Source organism: Numida meleagris, chromosome 4 (genome assembly GCF_002078875.1).
Source record: "Numida meleagris isolate 19003 breed g44 Domestic line chromosome 4, NumMel1.0, whole genome shotgun sequence".
Lineage (NCBI taxonomy): Eukaryota > Metazoa > Chordata > Aves > Galliformes > Numididae > Numida > Numida meleagris.
In genome coordinates this window covers 74189644-74212439 of record NC_034412.1, presented here as the reverse complement: position 1 = coordinate 74212439, position 22796 = coordinate 74189644, and the positions used below count along the sequence as shown (strand labels likewise).

Here is a 22796-nt window from a genome sequence, read left to right as displayed (position 1 = left end):
TCAACTGATTACTCTTCTTCTGTTACAAACTGATGATTCCAAATTGAAATTGAATAGCTAACCAGAAACTTAAACAAATGTGTACGTGTAATTAATACATGCAGAGCTGTTGTCTGAGAGATAGGATAGCTGGTATCTCTCCCCAACATTTTTCAATAGTTTGGAATAATTGTCCCCATATGCTGCCTTTGGGGAGGCCCTATAACATTAGTACCTAAGCCGGTGTACGTCCTAACATTTGCACAGCAAGACCAAAGATGCCAGGCTACAGCAGACTATAATGACTGCTTGCTGAATACAATAACTACTTTGAATGCATAGTTACCTGCTGGGTTTTATCACAAAAATGGTTTTGCTACAGTTACAAGGGACAGTCATGTTTCTTCATTACTGAAGACGCAGAGTGGTTATAGAAACTTCCTGCTCAAGAGAGAAATAGTGATTGTTGAGCCACTAAGATAAAGTGTTTTTTTCTTAGCTCTCTTATTTAGCTTCCTGCATGGAAAGATTGTTACTTACAAACATAACAAATAATAATGAATATAATTATTAAAATATTAATATTTTATTAAAACTTTAAGATTAATTGCAACAATATCCAATGAAGTAAACTACCATCTTAAATTACAAAAGACAAGGGCACCCCTGAGGGAAAAGTGAATGACAGATTTACACTAAATTTTTCTAATTATTGCCTCTAGAGTGAAAGGAGTCATTTGTCCAGTAAAATAATGGTGGAAAAAAACAAACAACCAAAAAAACAACCAAAAAAACAACCAAAAAAAACAACCAAAAAACTCCCTTCTGATAATCTTATGCTACTGCATTTCTGGTTGGTTTGTCCCCCATAAAAATTTTGTATATAACTTCAATTTTTGTTTGACAGATGTACATATTGCATAGTCTATTAGTCTTGCTATGTCTTCTCCTTACCTATAATGATAATCTAACAGACCAATAAAATGTATGGCAAGAAAGCATGATGTAAGTATTTTGCGTACCTGGTAAGACCAAAATATGCCACTTTAGAGAAATTGCACAATAGCTGCTGTGCATGAACCAAAGCACTGTTGTATCTATAGTACTGACAAGTGAAATAAGTAGGAACATACTTCTACATTGCAGTAAGGGTTTCGAGCAGAATAATACACCACCACCAAACAATCATTTATTAAATTAGCAATATTTTCAGCAAGTATAACTTAAAAATGCCTCCAAAATCTCTTTCAGTGTTCTCCATTGTCTTTAATTCTACAAAAAAAATGGAGAAAAAACATTGTTTTACTCGTGAATTAGGACACGAGCAAACCTAAGACTTGCATGCAAAAACTTTCTCCAAATACAACGTGAATAATGATGATCTTTCTCAGTTCCACCTAAAGCTTCAGTGTTCTAGACCCATAAATATGAATACACCACTTATTTCCTAAAACACTGCTTGTCAGAGGCTATGAATTCCTTTTTTTCATTATGATCAACTCTAACCGTAATAGGAGCTTATTCAGCATAAGCATGCAAATGATAAAGGTCATAATAACTTAACGCACATTAATAAAATTAATCAATTCCAGTACCTACTGGAATTGATCTAAGACTACAACAGAGCAACGTATGCACGCTATCGTTTTGCTAGCTATTTTGGCAACTATGAACACAGGCTACTGAGGTATAATGTGACTGACAGATATGTAGTGAGCCTCTCAAGCTACTGCATGTGTGTCTCTACAAAGGAAAAGGCAGACATACTGTTCTTCTGTGGTAATATGCCTTAGGATGAGGAGGTGGAATTTTCTCAGGATGGGAACAAAAACGTGTTTCTGAGAAGCCATCCCAGAGGTCTCTTTGTCCAAGAGCTTATGATGGCTGATGAAATAACATTTTGTTCTGTCTCACTTTCTTCCTTGAGCAGAGAGTCCAGCATCCTCATGAGTGCCTCTCGTGCGGGGGCTTCGGTTTCCTTCCGTGCTCAGTGTGCCATGGGAGCAAGATGTCTGTGTTTCGGAACTGCTTTACGGACTCATTCAAAGCCCTCAAGTGCACAGCTTGCAATGAGAATGGGCTACAGCGCTGCAGAAGCTGTGCAGGTTAAAAATGACATCTCCACATGTGCAACCCCATTTTATTGTACTGCAGCAGTTTGTAATATGATTTCTTTTTTTAAATTAATCTGTTTCTCTAATTCAGTCAATAAAAATGCATTTATAGTATGCTTCTGCTGGTTTGGTCATTGGAACCCTTTCAACCTGTGTGTGCCTATAGCATGAACTCTGAGGTGTATGTTTCTACATTATTTATAGATAGATTTGTTGTCTACCAAATTTACTGCGCTTACATTTGGATATGAAGTCTTCCCTTCTGTGCATCATCAGCAATACCGAACAAATGAAGAAAACATAGCATTATAGATTGCAAGGAAATTTCTGATATTCAACTTGGTAACTGTTATGGATCAAGGTCTGGTCTACTGTAGCTGTTTTAGAGCATTTGTTCTTTCCAGGAGGGTCAATGGTCAGACAACTCCACCACTGTATACAACTTTGTCGTTTTTGGAGGGTTTCCCCAACAGAAGCACAAGAGACTTAGTCAGTGATCAGTCTGAATGCACTGTAGGCTCCACAATGGGTATATTCCAGTTTGGAAGCTTGTGAGAGCTCACACACTTTTAAAGAGTGATTTTCAACAGGGTGCATTAGTATACAACCTTCCTTCTGTTTACATTGACTTTGCCCCTCTTCCTTTACAGTATTTTGGGCATAGCATAGCTGTTATATTAAACAGTATAGCTACAGCTGCACAAAGAATGGTTTGCAAAAACACTCCTTCCGATAAATTTATGTTTCCTGCTACACTATTTCCCTTATCTGAATTTACAGAAAAAAACAAAACAAAACAGATTTCTCCACTTTCACAGAATCACCAAGGTTGGAAAAGATCTCCAAGATCACCCAGTCCAACCATCCACCTGTCGGTGCTTAGTCCCATTAGCGAACTCTCAGTCAGTGTGGCATCAGAATAGTAAGTCCTCTTTATTGTGTTTTACATACATCTTATATATCCTCCACTCGTAAGCAGTAAATCCACTCACGGTTAATTATCCTTAAGTTCTTCACAACAAAATAGATAACAAACAAAGTGTTCCTTAACTGTCCCAGATGTGACCACATTAGCTGTGCATATTAAAGAAGCATTCTGTTTACATTTTAGCCCTGTCTCCAGACTCCCAAGGCCTCATAGTGATAAGATCTACCAGTCTGTTGAGCTCCTTGTTGTTACATCTCCCCCCACATCCACCTATCACAAATATTTCCCACTAAACCATGTCCCTCAGTAAAACATCTAAACATTTCTTGAACACCTCCAGGGATGGTGACTCCACCACCTCCCTGGGCAACCCATTCCAGCACCAGACCACTCTTTCAGAGAAGTTTTTCCTAACGTCCAACCTGAATCTCCCCTAGCACAAATTGAGGCCATTCTCTCTAGTCCTTTACTAGTTACATGGGAGAAGAGGCCAGTCTCCACCTTGCCGCAACCTCCCTTCAGGCAGCTGTAGAGAGCAATAAGGTCTCCCCTGAGCCTCCTCTTCTCCAGACAAAATAATCCCAGTTCCCTCAGCAGCTCCCATTAAGGCTTGTGCTCCAGACCTCTCCAAATTCACTTTCATTCCACTTGCTCCATCTACAGGCAGTTGTTGGTGCTTAGAGTTGGAGAAGTTGGACTAACACATCTTTTTGAACATTTAATACAAAGGACTAATGTGTATTCTATAAGCTACTAAATGTGCAGTCTTCAAAATTCTGTAAGATCCTACCGGTCCTGCAGCTTCTACAGTGAGGCTCAGAGCAAATGTCTTGGTCTTCTACATAATAAGAGAGAGATTATATTTTCTACAGACGACATCCATGAATCTCAGAAGCACCTCAGCTATAAAACTGAATTGCAGATGTGTTTAAATTATAAGTGCATGGGGAAAGAATAAAAAAAGAAAATACGGTTCCCTTCTAATATCACTCTGTAACTTCAATTTCTGGCTAATATTGCAGCTCAAACTGGTGTGATTAGGAAACGAAATGTAGCATAAAGCAGAACAATGATGTTTAGAATCATCATTTCTGTTGCATGAAAGCTCTCTTTTAACCCAGTAATAGACTATGGCTCTAAGGGCTGAGTGTATTCACAGTAGTGAATACAACACTTCATATGGCATAAGCAAACATGTTCTTGAGGGAAATTACTTTTCAAGAAAATGTCACTGTATTTGTAATTCTGTAATTCCATAGTCTTCATCCCAGAAAAGACATTTTGCATGATGAGATAGCTCATATCTCCAGTTCTTCCACTGAAGCACTACATGGAAAAATTACTATAACTGGTCAGAGTATATTAAACATTTTCAGTGAAACCAAGTTAATCAATCTGGAGTAAGTTTGAAGATGTTTTCCCCACCTCCTAGGTGATAAGAAAAATCTTTTTCTTAAGAATGAGATGAATATGCTAAATTCAGTTTATCCCATGAATTACTGCTAAGGGCCAGGCCAGAAACCTAGAGAGACTGCCCTAGCCTTGACACTACCCTTCTAGCAGAGATATTTCATTCCTATAAGCTCCTACTATGGTAAAATCTCCTCATTTTTCTATTTTGAAGAAGAAATGATAAAAATCAAGACGTCAAGCTTCATAGAGACTCATAAATTTATTTTTAATTTTTTTTTCTCCTGAGAAATTTAATGGAAAATTAGAAGATAACGTAATAAAATTACAGAGCAAGTAATGTTCATAAATAGAGAATTCCCAGGCACTATGTCTTTCAAGAAACCAATAACAAATCTCCGGTATTTTTTTGCTTCTGTCAACAGATGAATTATCAGCCTTTTCTCTTCAGCTATCTTTTCATTGTAACAGTCTGCATGAAAAATAATAATAATAATTTGTTGCAGGAAGATGTTTTTACTACGCTGTTTGCTGTCTTTGCCAGAATTTTGGGTCTAGCTTCTTCAGTTAGCCTGGGAGAACTGAAGTCAATGGAATGACAAGATGGCCAAGGCAAACCCAGGAGCCAGAAACAATTAACAGTAAGAGCATCAGTTCGGGGATACGACACTTTCTGTTGTAAGACATCTCATCATGCATCTAGAAACATGACTTCTAAGTTAGTATCAGAACAGAGAAGAGTGCATTTCCATTCTGATATAAATCAGCATAGCTTCTTTACATTCAAAGTTCTGAACAAACTGAGTCTAACTAAGGAATCTTGGAAAGAAATAAAAAGGGTGTTTCAAAGAGAGGGAAAACAAAACAGAGCAAACAAAAAAAACACAGGAATGCTATAGATAACATTATCTGGCTAATCTGTGGAAAGGGAACAACTGTCCATTTGAACATCAGAGAAAGAAATATCTGTGGACTACTTTCTACAACAAAACCTAATGCTGATGTGTGTGGTAGGGACTAGGAACTGAAATCATACCAAGATCTCTGCCAATGCCTGTTCAGCATCTACACACATTCACTCATGAGAGTTCAGATCCATCTGAGTTGAACAATTACTCTGAGAAGTTGTTTATGTGAGAAATTGTTGACCAGACAGTGATTTGACTTTTCTCCCTTCTTGACTGAAGTTTGTCTTCAAGGTTGCAATAGCAGATTTTCATCCACAGGCTTTAACCTACTCTCTAACTCTTCCTGTTTTTCATATTGATCTGATAATTTTTAAGAAAGGAATGAATGTTCTTCAAGCATTGGCTGCGTCATACCAAGGAAGAAAGTCATAATTTAAATTTCACAGATGACTGCACATTGAACAAACCTCTATGTAATGTCATCTTATTTCACTAGAGTACTGAGTAAGTAAATTAGTCACTCTAAGTGATAGGATCACTTAAGCAGGATTTAAAATCTCCTCACTTCATTTTCTTCACATTGAGATGTTTCAGAGTGATGCATTTCTCTCTTGCGCTATATAAGAGCCTAGGAATTGACAATGTTATTTAATATCTAGTATTTAATAAGCATTTTTTATTTTTACTATGTTGCAGAGAAACTTTTTTTTTTCTTTTTAAATAAAATCACAAAGAGCATTCTTTTGTTGTGGGAAAAATCCAGCCATTTTAAAACAAGAAATAGTGTTTCTAGGAGTTCTTATTTTATACTTATTCTCAATTAGAAGGGTTTCTGCTGGCAATCATGTCTGCTGGACATGATTGGCCTTCTAATTCCGATGTAAAAGAGTATTAGACATAGATCTAACTTTTTTTTTTTTCTATTTGTAACGTCTACTAATCCCAAATACACTTCTCTCAAGTTGCAGGGAATTACTGTAGTAATTTAAGCAATTGTTTGATTTGGTCAGCTCTATGTTTCCTTTACTAATGAAGCACTGTGAATCTTTGACTTACTAAATTAGCTCTATTATAGTGCATAGAGTATATGTCTCTTTTAAAATAATGAATGTGCCTTCATGCCCTCCAAGGTTTTTGCTCTGAGTTAATTTTCAGGAACTTACAGTTATGAATGAAAAGAATCTGATAGATCTTGAAACATGAGAAGCTCATTCTGCTGCAAGTAAACTTGTATTTCAGTAAAACACTAGTTTTGACCTTAGTGCTGTATGAAAAAGTAAATAAATTCCTGAGAGATTTGGGTTTTTATTCATGAAAATAGGAAATTAATATTACTGAGCTGAGTTTTACAATTTTCTTGAGAATATATATAATGGTAGACTCTTTGGTTACCTTTTCTAGCTACTGCCTTCGTATTGTATTACATTTCATTTTATTCACTTAGCCTTAGATACATTATTTGACCACAAAAGCATTTCACAGGAAACATTTATGCCCTAAATAATTTAGGAAGGAGAAGAATTTAGACTGCATAACTTTAAATAATTTAGAGATTATAGTAATGGACAGTGTAAGCCAACAATGATTTGAAAAGTAGAAGTTATTGGAAATAAATTGTTACATTTAATCCTATTTTTCTTCCTTCTTGCATTAATTTGCTAAGGAGTGATGAATCAGGAACTAATTGCATTAGAAGGAAAGAGCTGTAAAAAAAAATACCTTGCAGCTTAAGCTTCTTCTAGGTTATCTACTCTACTCTGAAAAATTGATTTAGAATGAGCACAAAGATTTACAAAATCCCGTAAGTTGCCTGTTCAAGAGGAGCCATACTGCAATAAGATATATACTACCTGCCTTGTGTCTCTCTTTAAGGCCTCATATTTTTTTCCACCTGTAGAAGGATTCCCTTTTTGAAAACAATTAGACATAAAGCACCAGACATTATAGTTTACTGACCTGAAATTTGAAAATATATAAAAGAAATATTTTTAAAGGTAACGTCCGCTAGTAGTCAAAAAAGGGTTATATTTTGATGCAGAGAAAAAAAAAATCAGTTTTTATGTCTCAAAACACACAAGGACATATGACCACATAGAAGAACTGATTACAGTTGTTATTATTGATCATGATCTGTTCAAATTAACAAATAATGATCAGGAAAATCATAAAAAAACACCATTTAAACGTCAGCATTCATAAAATTACCACATAGAAGTTGCTTGTTTAATTTATAGTATTAAAACTGGTAGATGAATCTCTTTTCTGTTAGATACAGGAGAAATTTCTTCCTTATCCCAATTCATTTAAATTATGAATGAGTTAGGATGACAAATCTACAAAGCATTGCCTAAATCGAAGTAATTTCTCTCTTGATAAGACAGAGTCCGACTGTCTCACAATGTTCATTTGTGCATTAATTTTCCCTGTTCTGAGATACCTGGGAATAGCACACCATAGAACAGAGATGTTATACTCCAACATATCAGCCAAACCTGTGGGATGATATATTTATGCTAGACCTTTTGCATCAATAGTGCTGCACTGGCAACCAGCGCTTTCTACTGCCTCAGGGGTCTAGTCAGCAGCCAGGACATAAAATCAATGCCTCAGTGTGTACAGTCAAAGGTCTCAGTAAAAGTCTTTTTTTATGTGTGTGTTAAATATAAGTACAAAAACAATAAATAGTCCTCATAAAATAGTCATGTATTTGAGGTATTGCAATCATTGCTTTTAGCATTACAGGAAAAACATACAAACTGACATTAACTGCAGACTGATATATTTGATAAGTTTTATCTATCATCATAGGAAAAAATAGGTGGATACCATCAAGCAATAGAAATATACTTTTAAACAGAATTAGGACATATCTATTGTTATTCTATCTATCAGTTAAGATCGTGAGAAGTCTGGCACAAATACAGCAGAAACTTCAGGCCATAATCATTCTTGCTTAGTGTTTTGGGACATCTTTGCTATTGAGGGAGTCCTCTTGTAATATCCTTTGGCAGTGCATACAGCACAGCCAAACAAGTTGTGTTATATTTCCTTTCTCCACGTCCCATGTTCTTTTACCTATCTGGGACATAGTGAGCCCAAATTAGCCTGTCTTACATTTTCTACTATGTGTTCACATTCTGTGTCAAATAAAAGTTAACAACAGAATTATTTCCTGTTTCTATAGCCACTATAGCCAATCTTCCAGCACATATTTCATAAGCAGTGTGGTTTGAAAAACTATTTAATATTCTTCTGCATTTATTTTCCAGTCCTTTATCTGATCTATGATAGTAATAAGTATGTCCTATTTCAGCCTATGCTTCTTGCAGATCATAGGGTATTCAGTAATGACAAATATGTCATACTGCACTTTACAGTTTCCTTCAGTGAACTCCGTATAGGTACTTACTATATGATTTATAGACTCAGGATATAGCCATAAGTCCTGTTGCCCTGCCTGGGAGCTTTTCTACCACCTGCCTTTGCTGTACTATTACTTACGGTCTAGAATACTTTGCTACACCATAACTTGTTTTTAGAGTTTGATCCCAGATTCACGCATTCCATCTTTTCTCCTTCAGATAGTTTGTCCATCCTATTTAGTAGAGATAGTCTATTCTACTCTGTTCTGCTAAATTTTCAGCTGCTGTCAGGCTTTGTCTTGATTCAATGTACGCTTGCAGAGCAACAGCCTATTGATGAAGTGATTAACATTTTTTTCCCTTAACTTCACAGCGAACTTTCTTTTCAAGAGTTTTACTAAATCTTCAAATTCAAATTCAAATCTTCAAATCTTCCAAATTCTTGGAATTTACTAAAAGCTTTACGTCCCCTAAAATATGCTCTGAAGGACATTCTTCCTTTTTTAAAAGGAGTATAAAGTTTTATTTTCCAAAAGCTTTATATTGGAAAACAGTGACTTTCTGACTTTCCTTATTTCCTTCTTCATTTCATTCTGCTTAGATACCTGGAAATAATCAAATTGTTAAGAATACCCATAGCATGGCTGGTTTAGGTTCTAAAGTCTGACTGTGTGCAAAAATCACGTATGTTAAAAAGTTAGTTGAAAATTCAAGCTTTTTGTGGTAAGTTCCACTTAACACTGAGCTGGAGATTCACCATAACTTCAGTGCTCATTAGAAAGAGATGTCAGTGGTAGCTTGCTAGTAGCAAGTTCATCACATCTTCTTGTGTTTAGAGGAATTGGATTCTTATTATCACTTCTAAAGTTTTCAGCACTCATTACATTCGGAGTGTTTTTTACACAATAGTGCATAAGTATCGTATCACATCTGCAGAAGCAAGGGTTCATGTTTCATACTGAGAGGTCACCACCAGTTTTTGGAAAACTTTGTTGTTTCTGAACATTTTTTGCTTAGTGATGATATTTCTTCTGCAGTAGAAATGGGCCACAAATATTTTATCTCGTCATTTTGCACAGAGATATAAGAATTGTTAAATACTGTTTTCTGTTGACAGAATATTGGAATATTTCTTATCCACAAAGGACAACTACTACCTTAATTGCAAGAGACATAGCCAATGATGACACAAATATAATCTCAGTACTTCATCTAATTGAAGAAAAAACGACCAACCTTCCTGGAAGAAGTAGTTCATGTATTTTGCTATTAAATGTATTGACTAAATTGAGATTATTATCTAAATTTAATTTGACTTCTTACTCTTATGCACTTCTGTTCTTCTTTGTATATATGTAATCTGTTCAGAATGCGATTAAAAGGAGATAATGAAAAGCTGAAGTAATATTTACCAGAAGTGACATAATTTATCGGCTGAAAGAAAACCACAAAGCTAAACACAAAACTACAGTCCCATTTTCCTTCTTTTGTTTCTGAAGAAAATAACACCAATACTTGTCCCATTGTTCTCATTAATTCGCCTTGCTTGTTGCATGGTGCCATGTGGCGTTTTCTTTCCAGCTACAGAGTTCTCTGATGCGGACCTGAAGCTGCATTCAGCAGAGACATTCTTTGCACGATACTTAGGATTTTCCCTGACCTTTGCTGAACAAGACCAGTTAAAATTTGTCATTAACACCTTCAGTCCTGCATGAGGCACAGTGAAAGACTGCAGCACTTCAGTAAAGGCTCTGGATGCCCCATTATGCCACATGTCTGCTCGAGCAGGATAGCATGCTTGGGTAGCATGTTGGGCTCAGTAGCACCTACGGCTAACACTGCTGGTGTCCCTCCATGCACAGGCCGAAATTGGCATTGTAACTAGGAAAACACCCAGATCATAAGTAATGCTACCATAATTCACAACATAAACTTAACTGCTTGTTATGTCAGTCATTTTCTTTCTTTCCTAATAAAGAATCTTGAATTGTTTGCAGAGATCTCAACTTTCCCTTATCAAAAGTAAATAAAAAGAAATGACTACCTGGTTCAAGCCGGGATTGCACAGATTACTCCTTCAAATGGAAATTACATCAGATGTTGAGATAATGTCTAATTTGCTGTTTGCCAGATATTTTCACATTCCTGCAGGCAAATACTCATCTTGCAACATTGAACACTTTCCCTTTGAAGTACACAATTTGAATTTAATCGTAGCTCTTCACTTCCTGGCCAGACACCTTTCTGTATACTAACTTCATCTCCAACTTTTGCTATGCCAGTAACTCGGATAAGGCAATTAAACAAGAAGAAAAATTTGTCCCACATAGCAATTATGCTGCGTAATAGTTATATTCCTAATATTTAGAATAGTGAAAAAGATAATTTAATACATCACATTACTAGAATCAGTCTCCTAGTGTAACTGAGGAGGGGATTTTTTCTATCCTTTAGATCTGACTTTTTTTTTTTTTTAAGCAGGGAGAATAAACCTGATTAAATCTCCCAGAATCTTAACAAATGGAAGTTTCTGTCTCAATCAAAAGCCAATGATAATATTAAATATACATTGAAACTAATAGCAACCCTAACAGTGGTATTTAAATTGTGCTGATGCATAACTTCACTAAAAAAATTCTGATCTAGGATGACAATGTTGTCTCACATTTCCTGTAAAAAAGAATGTGTTGACTTGCACTCTAGCATTAACTGTGAAGGTCCTTGCAGCAAAATTATTACTTCTTTTTTTCTGACTTGTAATGTTGTAGAAGCCCATATATAAAGAAATTCTTAGTAGCTACAGTAAAAACCATGTCCTTTCTTCTTATTATAACATAATTTAGACAAGAATTTCTTGGGGGAGCAAAAGGACTGAGCAGAGAAGCAGCCCTAACTCATTACTGAGACTGAGAGACTCATAGGAAAAAAACAGGGATACATAATAATTATGGCCTTTCAGGGAGCTTCTAGCAAGTTTAGGATTATCATCACTGTACCTTAAGTTGCAAACATTGCTGTGTATTACTGAAGGAGATTCTCTACAATTGGACTCATAAATGCATTTTTAGGATAGAATTTTTTGTAACACAGATCTCTTATAAGGAAAAAAAAAAGGGATTTGCCGCTTTAATAGTTGTAGTTAAGATGGGGACCTGACAGAAATATTACCAAGATGCATTCAAAGTTATCTGATCTGGAGATAGTCATTTGAGGATCTATTTTTAATTCATTGGAAAAGGTCATGAAATCCTGAAAAATATTGCTGGAAAATGGCAGACTGCCCAAAGTAATCATGTAAAGGGTACATGTCCTCCTGATTGAATGCAACAGAAAATGTGGCACAGGAAAATGGATATTGAATGACTTTTAGAGCAACCCTAAAGGAACCAATAACAGAAGCAAAGGGACAGAAGTGTTATTTAATTTAAAGACAATAGAAATACCTTTGAGAAACAAAGAATAGCCAAGAGCTTCTCTCTAACACCACTTAATGATACATCTGTATAAATGATGTAAATAATAGAGATTGTTGTAAATGAGAACTATGGAGAGCAGGTCTGAACAGATAGTGAAACCATTCTTGTTTTGAAAGTGATGGTTTCCTGTGGATTTTATGTTCCTGCTGAAAATTAGTTGCTGTTTTTAGCGTACATCTCTTACTCCAAGGATTTTTCTCTCTCTAGTTTAAGCTGCTTTGAGCTCATGTCTTAAGTGCATATCACATATCATGAGAGATCAATTAGATGGGTTGGCTGAATTTTAACTATGTGATGGAGGAAATCCTTGTTGTGAGAATTCCTGCTGACCTAAGGCAATAGCTCAGATTTCCCAACTGTGCAAATATTTATTAACATCATCTGGTCCTAAATCTGTATATTTTTATTGGATGAAAACATTTTCTGCCTAGATCTTTCACACCTAATGTCACATGCAGCCATAATATCTGCACTGACAACAGGTCCTGGCCTATTATGTTACCCAGTATATCAATCTGAAATTTGACACAAGGGAACTATGCAGCCTCTGCAGTATGACACGCACTGGAACTATCATCTCAGCAACTCATGATCTCTGTGGAAAGCAAATAAAATATTGGCTGTCAAAAAAAAAGCTGATACTGGTCTTAGCTTGGAAGCTATCTCAACAACTTTGGCACATATTTATTTTATAGCTGGCTGTGAACAAGGGCAATTTAGAATATATTGGAAATTTGGGTAGTTTTCAATCCTCAGAGATAACTTGGTATATTAATCAGGCAACAGTTTTTGAAGTAAAGCCTACTTCTTCCCCTCTGGATCTGAGGAATAATAATAAACAGGTAGAATTTTATAAGTAAGGGAGTACAAAAGGGAGGTCATTTCTTCAATGACTTCCTACAGTGTTGGACCAAATGAAGAAAGAAAGTATCTCCATATTTTTTTTTATTCTTTTATGCAGTATGTGTTACTGGTTTTGGAATTCAGATAATCTTTTTAGAAAACAATCTGCATCTCACAGGAAAAAGCAAAAATACCTTCGAATTTGTACCAAAGTTGTCATGAACTTTGAATCTTCTCATGTTACCCCAGCATCATCCAAAGTGGTGTTCATTGGTAGCATCAGCAATCTGACTGAAAAGAGAGACAATACCCCTCTCCCTCTTTTATGCGAAGAATTACAGGTTTGCTCACAAGAAAAAAGAAGATAGTGTAGATATTCCATCAAAAATTCCTTAAAATAAGATTTCATTGTGGAATTTGAAATAGATTATGTAAGTTAACAGGCTTGCAGAAAGGAAAAAAAAAAAAAAACTACCTAAGAAATTCTAAAGCCCATAGCTGCTATTTCCTTCTCAGATTTTTAGTCTTGCTTGACAAACCCAGGACAGAGCTGCTGAGTGCCTTTAGCACCTCTTGAAATTCCAAGAGGAGTCAGGAACTCCCAGAAGAGGTCCTAAGTGAAGGAGTAAGATAGCTGAAGTGCTTTCCCACCACTGCTCTGAATTATGACTAAAATGGGAAAGAACTTGCCTTTGGCAGGATGGAAAACAATGTTTCCTTTATCTTTTCCTTTATTAGTGCTTTATCTGCACTGCTCCTTCTGAGTACTGAATACTTGGTGATTTCTGACCAAGAAAGCACTCAGTAATGTGGTAGGTGGAATTACAGCCAAAAGCTGCTGTGTACTGTTTGTGCTTTGAACTGTCACATCACAGTGACAGCTATTTCTGGAAGTGTGATATACGGTGTTTATAATGCCAGCAATGAGCTGCAGGGATTAGAAGAAATCTCACCAAAGAGAACAATATACTAGGAAACAATGGTAGCACAATGTTGATGAAAACAACAGAACCAGCATCTGGAGCACAGCAAATAAAAGCACTCTTCTTACTTTCATTGTAAATGAGAACCCAGCAGAGTAGGTAGAAATCCACATGGGATACACAATATATTATCAGTGAAATTCTGTCCTGAAAGCATTTTATGGTCAGCAGTTTTACAAGATACCAGGAGTAATTCAAAATGGGTAGGAAGATCCTTAATGACTGTATTGTTTACAGGTTGGGCAAAATTTGCAGTCACACTGAGACCAGTGACACAGTGGACACATATTATGCAGCGTTGTAATAGTTTATTGTCATATTATTGCCTTTTCTGACAAAAGGAACAAAAAAACCCAGAAGCGGCCTAAACTTGCAGATTGGTTGGGAATACTTTCAGCAGTTGCTTCTATCCCAAGCAATGCAGCTTTGCAGGCAGGCTCAGCCTGCAGCTGTCTTTTATCACAGTGGCAAAAGTTTCACTGCTTTTCCCAGGGCTGGCCTTGCTTCTTGTGGACACAACACTAATGCCCTCTGACATGTATTGCAGTGCAGGAGGGACAGAGCTGCTTGACCATTGGCAGAACTCCTTGTTTCCTTTTTCTGTTGCTCAGGAAGCTTGTGTCACTTTGATCACAAATGAATCATTAAGAACAAGGCACAGAGAGAAATAATTTCTGTTTGAACAAGAAACAGAGTCACTGCGGCTCCTGAAGCCGTCAGAACAGGGTGAGATTAAAAGGGAAGGATGCAGCAGCCAGCTCTGGAAGAGTTCATTGACATCATCACAAGACTGTTCTGTTGCCCACCAGAAAGGCTGTTACTTTCACCTTGCACAGAGATGATCCAAACCACATTCCTGGTGGACAAGGAGATGTCTGGTGAACACCAGCATAAGCTGAGGCCCTTCACTCACAATGAGAGGCCATCTAAGCAATGCCACCCATGAACCCCAGGCTGAGATTAAAGGGACAAGCAGTGAGTGAACACAAAAGGCAGCCACTTATGTTGCTCTAGAATCTCTAGAATAGGACTTGAAAGAATTTTCTTCAAAGAAATGATCTCCAGCAAGTTAGTCCTTTCCAGCCCACAGGAGCTACCACAGAAATTGTCACTGTGGTGTTTCCTCTTCTAATTCATGGAAATACTACTGCTTTTGAGTTAGTATAATACATTTTTAAAATTCCTGTGATTATTTGGATGATACAAACAGGTTTGAAAAAGTAAGAGCAGAAACATACTGTTTGGACAACTGCAACTGTAGGCAGATAAGATATTCTGAGATGAAACTGTGCCTCAGAATATCTTAAACAGGTTGCAGATGTTAATTATATGCACACATTTGCAGAAATACTATGTACATACTATTGATATGGTGTATGTATGTGTACATGTATAAACAATGATGTTCAGACTATGAACAAGCATGTGTTTAAAGTCTTCTCTTTCATTCTTTGGTATGTATCATTGACTATTCATCATGCTTGTATTTAGAGTGTACACTTCTTAGGTCATTGAATCATCCCTTATGCTTTCTGAAAAAATATAATAAAAATATTTACAAATATTATTTTTTATATAGGCATGTCATTTTCTGAGGTCTTCCAGCACCTACCAACTGATCGTGATTTATAAGGCAGAGATTGTTTTATCTCCAGACTTGGTCTCGAAGAAAAACAAACTAGAACATTGTCTTGATATTGTCTGCATTCTGGGAAGACGTGGTGGATTATAATGATATTTACATGTTCATGCAGGAAGTTTTCAAGACTGAACTGTCTCTATGTAAAAGATAATTCTAGTCATAAAGAGAAAGCAAGAAAATATATTGAGCACTGATGATATTATGAACTTGTCAACAGTTTGTGGGCATTCGGCCTGGTTCCATGACGAAGGGGACGGGGGATCCACGGGCCCACGCTCCGGGAAAAGGGGAAAAGGGTAAGGAGATGGCCCTGAGAGCAAAGAACAGCGGCAACAATCTGAGGAGTAACAAACTAATTTACTAAATAAGATATCGGAATGCAAAACAACACACTATAATACAATATAATTACAATTTAAGCTGATAAATCCAATACAGAGAGAGAGAATGTCCCAAAATCAAGGTAGGCCTTACTCTACTACTGATGATAAGACGGCTGGAGAGCGAGGTGCTACCAAGATGAGAGAGGGCGGAAAAAGGGATGAGGTCTCGTGATCTGCAAGTTTTTATACTGCGAGCTTTTATCTTTTCCCTCCGGCTGGAAAATGGTAACAGAGGAGAAAAGTACTGTGGGGACTGTAGTAGTCCTTCTCTTCTGAGAACCAGGTACATTCACTACACGATGTTATGATGTGGAATACCAATAACTGAAAATCACAAAACCATGACAGAACTGCAGATGAAAAGGTAAAATATAATATGCCTGTACAGAAGCAAAACATATTTTACAATAATCTATATTTTTCCCCTACAACAACAAATCCTACTACTAATCTTTTCATGTGGCAGTGATGATAAACTGATATCAGATAAATAACTTTATAACAATTACTCAGCTGAGGGCATGTAAAGGTATATGGCTGGGTTATGTAGAGAAAAAAAACTGTCTCAGTTCTGAATTTCAAAACCATGTTTCTTTTCTTTCCATCCTTACTTCGTAGCCAAGCACTGACTAGGCACAGACTTCACATGTGAGATAAAAAGTATGATAAGGCAAACTGTGCTCCTGTAATTCCCACCAAAACATCATTATGTAAAGAAAAGCTGTCAGATATAAAACCTGCTGATCCTTAGAGATGACTTGAAGGACATTTTGCTTCTAATAGCTTCATCCCTTGCCAGGCTGCTATTCACTTACATTTCTGTCAACATCCTCATCAATGTATGACTGCGATTTCCATGAAAATTACCATACTATAAAACTTTCTTTTCAATGCAATTTTAATTGCTTGATGCACAGGAGCAGAAAGACAATAGAACCAGGATTCTGTATTATTTTACCCTCTATTCTCAATAATTATGTCTGCTAGGAGAGAAAATGAGAGGTAGTACCTCTACAAATGATTTCACAATTTTTTTTTTATTTTTATTTTTTTTAAAGGCAGCAAGCCAAAGGGCAAGTGACTTTAACCAGCAGAAATCTTCAGTGATATCTCAAAGAGGCACCTGAAGCAAAACAGATTGCTTCATCTGGGGTCAGTCAGTCTGCCCAGCCTTTGCCATCATGGATAGGAGCATTCAAATACCAGGAACTGCTTTAGAAAATAAAGCTTTGCGGTTTCTTGTCACATGCAAAGTACTTAAAGCCTGGGGCACCCTGACATCGACCTGACAGCCACAGTTACTACAGAATAATAGCTAGGTATTTCTGTCTGTGTACACTAGGTTGCCTGGATTATGGGGCAAAACACAAAAGTAGACGGAAGGCATTTTGAGAAGGGCCTTGTCCTTACCCTATAGATAATGGCAGTTTAGTGAAGGAAGCCCACTGGAGCAAGATTGATGCTGCTGTGCCCAAGGTGGGCAGCAGAGGCAGAAATGAAAGCTGCCTTGCCCCATACTGAAAGCTCAGCTTGCATCGGCTGAGTCAGTGTGTGGTCACACTGAGATCAGCTGGCTATAAGGAAACTTAATTGACTTCAGCAAAATTTGGGAAAAGACAGATGTTGCAGGGCTTGCTGCATTCCCTCATCATGATTGTCACCATGTAATTTCCTGCTGGTGTTTTTCACATCCTTGGGAGCTCAATTAACAAACTCAGCTTTGCTTGTAGCAAGCAGAAGTAGGAATGCACTAGCTTTCCCTTGGACTGCTGCTTCCTTTTATTTTTCTCTGCACACAGAAAACAAGTTTTTATTTTTTTCCCCAGTTAACAGAACTGGAACACAGCAAGGCTTTAAGAAAAGGCTATTCTATATATTCACATATGTTTCCCATATATAACTCTATGCAGTTTAATGATTTCCCTTCAAAAGGACACATATGGGATTTCAAATACCTTCTGCCAGGCAGCACATAGTTTAATTGCTGTATATGACTTTCCCCAAAACCCCCAAGCCATTTCCAAAATGTATTGCTTCTTATCCTGTACAGCTCTATGACCACGCTTTTCAGGACTTTAGACCTCTTATCTAGTGCTTCTGCTCCCTTTTCTTCTCTGGATTCCCATACTGCCCTCATATCTACAAAAACCAGCTGTACTGCAGCTATCTCCAAATACACAGCACCCTTTTAACTCTTTAGAGAGTGTAGTGAAGGCACCACAGATGCTCTGTCCTATGCAAGCTTATCTGTGTAACTCCACCTCTTTCACATGGATAGAAATGTGATGAACACCGTACCTATTAAAGACACAGGCTGGCAGGAAAAGGTTAGAAAGACTCCTAGTATTTTCCTACAATTCTCTAAGACAAGATGTGCAGCTGAATTTCATACCAATAGTGGTCTGAAGAAAGAAGATTATTCTCATTTGTTTCAGCTACATTATCTTTATATGAGCCATCATTTCTTGTTTTCAGCATAAACCTTGTGCATTGCCAAAAATACAACAAAGATGCTTTTCCAATAGTGGAGTAGATGGACCGAATGACTGGAGTGCTTCAGAATATGCTCTCCAATAACACAAGTCTCATAAAGGAAATGAATAACTCATATTTTATGCTAACAAGACATGAACATCAGCATTTGAACAGTGATTAGTAATCAATACACAGTCAAAAACAAGATTCTCTACTGGAGCTTTGGATGATCTGAAAACGCAGAGGCACACCACCTGCTTCTTGATCTAAAGAAGCCATAGTTCTCAAGGGAGCAGAATGGCTACTGGTTTTCCAGCAATCCTAGAGCACGACTCCATGATGAAACAGAAGTTTCATATCTTAACAAACAAAAAGGGCACACATACAAAGAATGGAAGGGAAATTTGAATCAACTTTGCTACCTCCTCATAAAATTCACATAACCAGGAAAGAAAACCCTTGTTTATTTTATTTTTGATGATCCATCACTATCTGCCAAGGATCAAATCTTACTAAAGCTCTAAACTGAAAGTCTGTTATATATTTACATACAGAAACTACTCTATTTTGGAAGCCAGTTAGAGCTGGCGGCTTAAAGGTGGAAAATGGAAAATTTTATGCTATATTGTAGCATAAAATCTGACATTGTTTTTGTCTAGTTATGCAAAATGTTAACATTGCCAGGTGTTTTCAGATATCCCCAAATATGTGGGAACACAGTCACAGATTTTATTCCATGCAGGTTGATAGATCCAGGAGAAAAAAGAAATTACTTTTTCAGTGCATAAAGGACTCTTCTCTGTATTCCCACAGTGCCTTTCAGACAATGCACAGCTCTTGTCTGGGTGTACATACCCACAGGATTTATAGATGTTGCAGGATCTTGAATCATCTTGTTTCACTTAGAACCAAACAGGTTGCATTTCACAAATTTATACCTCCAGGAAAGACATTAAATCTTGATAAAAAGGCATGAAACAGTTACAAATCCACTATTTCCCTTAGATGTTCCCTATAATGACTGATCATCTTCATTACTGGAAAAATGCCAGACTTTTCTGGCATGATGTTATGGTCTGGCCATATGTTCTTATTATGACTCTTCTATATTAAACATCCCCTTAATACATAATTTATTTCTGTGGAGGTACTTAAAAGCAGTAATCAAGTAACCTCTCAAGCCCCTCTATTTGGAGTGAACAGACTGGGCTGTCAAACCCTTACTAAAGCACAATTTCTCTGGCATTTAGAGCATTTGTTTTTCTTCAGAGAATTTTCATCAGGTATTCTTACTATGACTTAAACCATACGAAGTTCCACAGTACAAGTGGAAGTCACGGCATAGTTAAATCAGATTCTTTTCTCATACCTTTATTACACATTTAAGTGTCATACGACTATTAACCCTTTTTGCTGCTATACCTTATAGGATCTAATGAGTAGCAGATTTTATTATGAACACAATACCAAATCCTTTATTCCCTTGAAATCTGCACTTGGTTTCTAACATTGAGATCTTGCTTAGACATTTTATATGAATGTTCACTCAGATACCTATCTGGTCCACTCGCATTACTAATCTATTCAACTCTTTTGCTATTGTCCCTGTCATCCACACAGTTTTAAATATGTATTCTATTCACAAAGGATAAATTTTTTTAACGCTTTGCTAATCAACAGTAGCACTCTGTGATTTTTGGAGTACAAGCATAAAATAAATAATATCAAAGACCCCAAACATTTTGTCTATTAGCACCTTTGCACTTTCCTTAGAATCATAGAATATTTCAAGTTGGAAGGGACCCATAAGGATCACTGCATCCAACTCCTGGCTCTACAAAGGACCACCCAAAAATCAGTCCATATCCTTCTCCTTTCCTTGAGCCATGCCTGGTACCACTTGTAGTTTCTGCATTCTGATTAACTGCATTGTTTTTTCTGTAAGTTTCAAGGCTTTTTTTTTTTTTTTAAATGTAGTTGTTATTTTAAACCTAATTTTATACTGCGTTTATATCCCATAAATATCTTAGGGATAGGGATTGATTTTTTTTTTTTTTTAACTCAGACCTTTATCTTTGATTATTTATTCACAGCAAATCAATTGCTCATAAGCTATGTTGATTCCTTGTTTATTTCCCATTTCCACACATATTTACTAGTAAGAACTTTCCCACCCCAGACGAACTGCGTCAGTGTTGAAGCAAGTAATCTTTTAAATAAGGCTGCGCCCTATCTTAGAACTATAATTCTTGAAACAAGTGCACAATTTTATGGCTTTTTAACCAACACTCTAGAAAAAAAAAAAAGATGACTTTTGTTTCCCTGCAGAATTTTTTTTTTTTTTTTTTTTTTTTTGGTTAGTTCAGCAAACTGAACAAACCATCAGACTAGGGAGACAGAGGCACAGCAGCTAGCTCTTGCCTGTCCTATACCTTTAGATAGGATCACTGTAGAAGTTGTACTGATTACGTAAGATCCTTCAAGAACGTAAAGGCTATACAAGTGCCAAGTAAGGCCTATAATATAGACATATAGTCATAGAATCACCAAGTTTGGAAGAGACCTCCAAGATCATCTAGTCCAACTGTAAGCCCACCAATAATATTTCACCACTAACAACAGAGAAACATAAGAGAAAGTAAAGATAAAATGCAGAATGAACAGCTAAATAACTACTTGAACAGATATTTTTCACCTAACAGCTTGCTCTTAACCAAACAAAACAAACCTGTAACAGCAACCTACACATAGCTTTAACAGCATTGCAAACAAATCCTTCACAGAGACATAAACTGTTCCCCTACCTTAACAGACCACAACCAATGCTTTAAATCCCCTCCTTTTTTTAAGCCTGTACCTTAGGCTTTTGTTTTAAAAGGTTTCACATTTTTACAGTTAAATATATTCAGCTGTAGCTAGTTACTTTCCAGCTGGGAAATTGTTGAGTCTAAGTACTGACTTTGCTCAGTAGGTACATACTCACAACCTGGTGAAGAGATGTCATTCCCCATGAAATGGGATGGGCTACTGAGAGCTGCTAAACCCACGTGTTTCTTTTTGTATGTGGTACAGAAGAAAATTGGTTTCCCACCCCTCATCTTACTGTTATGCTCTGGGATGATTAATGTGATAATGTGATTCCTGCAGTCTATGGCTAAATATGAGTTCAGTGTGTTCTTTAAACACCTTGAAGCACAGAACCTGTTTCTCTGGTGAAATCAGTCTATTAGTCCCGTGGTACGTTTGTCAGCTTTGCAGCTGTGGAACACAGGACAGAATTAGAACGTCCTATGTGAACCTTAGAAGCCAGTAGTTGTAGAGGGAGTATTTAAAGCATTTACTATGCTGTGTTTTTGTTTTTGGTTTTTTTTTCTGATGCATGATTAGTACTTTTTTTTATCCTTTTCACTTCATTTTCTTACTGTCCCCTTCCCTCTACTGCAGCCTGAAGGTTTTGTATTTGGTTTTCAGGAGAGGCTGTCTCACTCTGCGCAGAATCAGGTTCTACCCTGAACAGGAGATATTTGTGAAAGGAAACACCCAGAGGTTACTGAGAAGCTTTACTACAGCCTCAGATGCAGCCGCCTTTGTCTTTGAATTAGCACAATGGCTGAGTGAAACATGCTAAGTAACTGTGTAACCGAATGCCCTAGATTTTCCACCAGATTACCAGCTGGGATGCGACAACTATACATGTGCTCCTAGAGGTGGTTTACAGTATCTGTAAAACATTTCTCCTACATGTTACCTTCCTAGGTCAGCAAACATTTCACTACAGCACACTTCAACATATAATAATTAACTCTTGATAGAGCAAGTATGGAAAAGATTCATCATCACTCCTTGTGGGACAAAACCCTCAGACTTAACAGAAGTGACCCTGAGCAGAAATGCTGATAATCAGAGGCCTGAGTTAAGTACAGCAGCAGCTAGTAAGCCTACCTCCCATGTGCAGGATCTGTTTAATACTACAAGCCTGTGTGAGTTCATAGATGTGACTTGCGGAATCAAACTCCATTACCCGCGATTAGTTTATAAAGCAGGTATGTTTATTACGGTGCTGCGCCCACACCGGATGCGAGGGGGTCACCGCCCTACCAAACTCGCATACCCCTAGACAAAAGTGTTAGACATTTAAAAGCCAAACTTATACATATTCAGCCCGGTTACATATTCATTACTTTTTCTCCCCTTTGCGCATGCATTGTAGCCCCTTCTGGTGGTCGCTGGATGAAGGCTCGACGTCCTCCTCCCCATTCGGTGGGCGTTCTTGGATGAAGTCAGGAGTCTTCA

At 37.1% G+C, this 22796-nt stretch overlaps 1 protein-coding gene and 1 long non-coding RNA gene across 2 annotated transcripts in view; one reads left to right on the top strand and one right to left on the bottom strand.

Moving 5' to 3' along the window:
- GRXCR1 (glutaredoxin and cysteine rich domain containing 1) overlaps window positions 1–3357 on the top strand; it is a 38454-nt gene extending 35097 nt beyond the window's left edge. Inside the window, exon 4 of the mRNA XM_021395936.1 lies at window positions 1910–3357. Within this exon, the coding sequence (XP_021251611.1) occupies window positions 1910–2089 (180 nt within the window). The 3' untranslated portion in view covers window positions 2090–3357. The remainder of the gene's footprint in view (window positions 1–1909) is intronic.
- LOC110398365 overlaps window positions 1–21578 on the bottom strand; it is a 30381-nt gene extending 8803 nt beyond the window's left edge. Inside the window, exons 1-2 of the long non-coding RNA XR_002438346.1 lie at window positions 21487–21578; window positions 326–420 (exon numbers count right to left, since the gene is read on the bottom strand). This is a non-coding gene — a long non-coding RNA (uncharacterized LOC110398365). The remainder of the gene's footprint in view (window positions 1–325; window positions 421–21486) is intronic.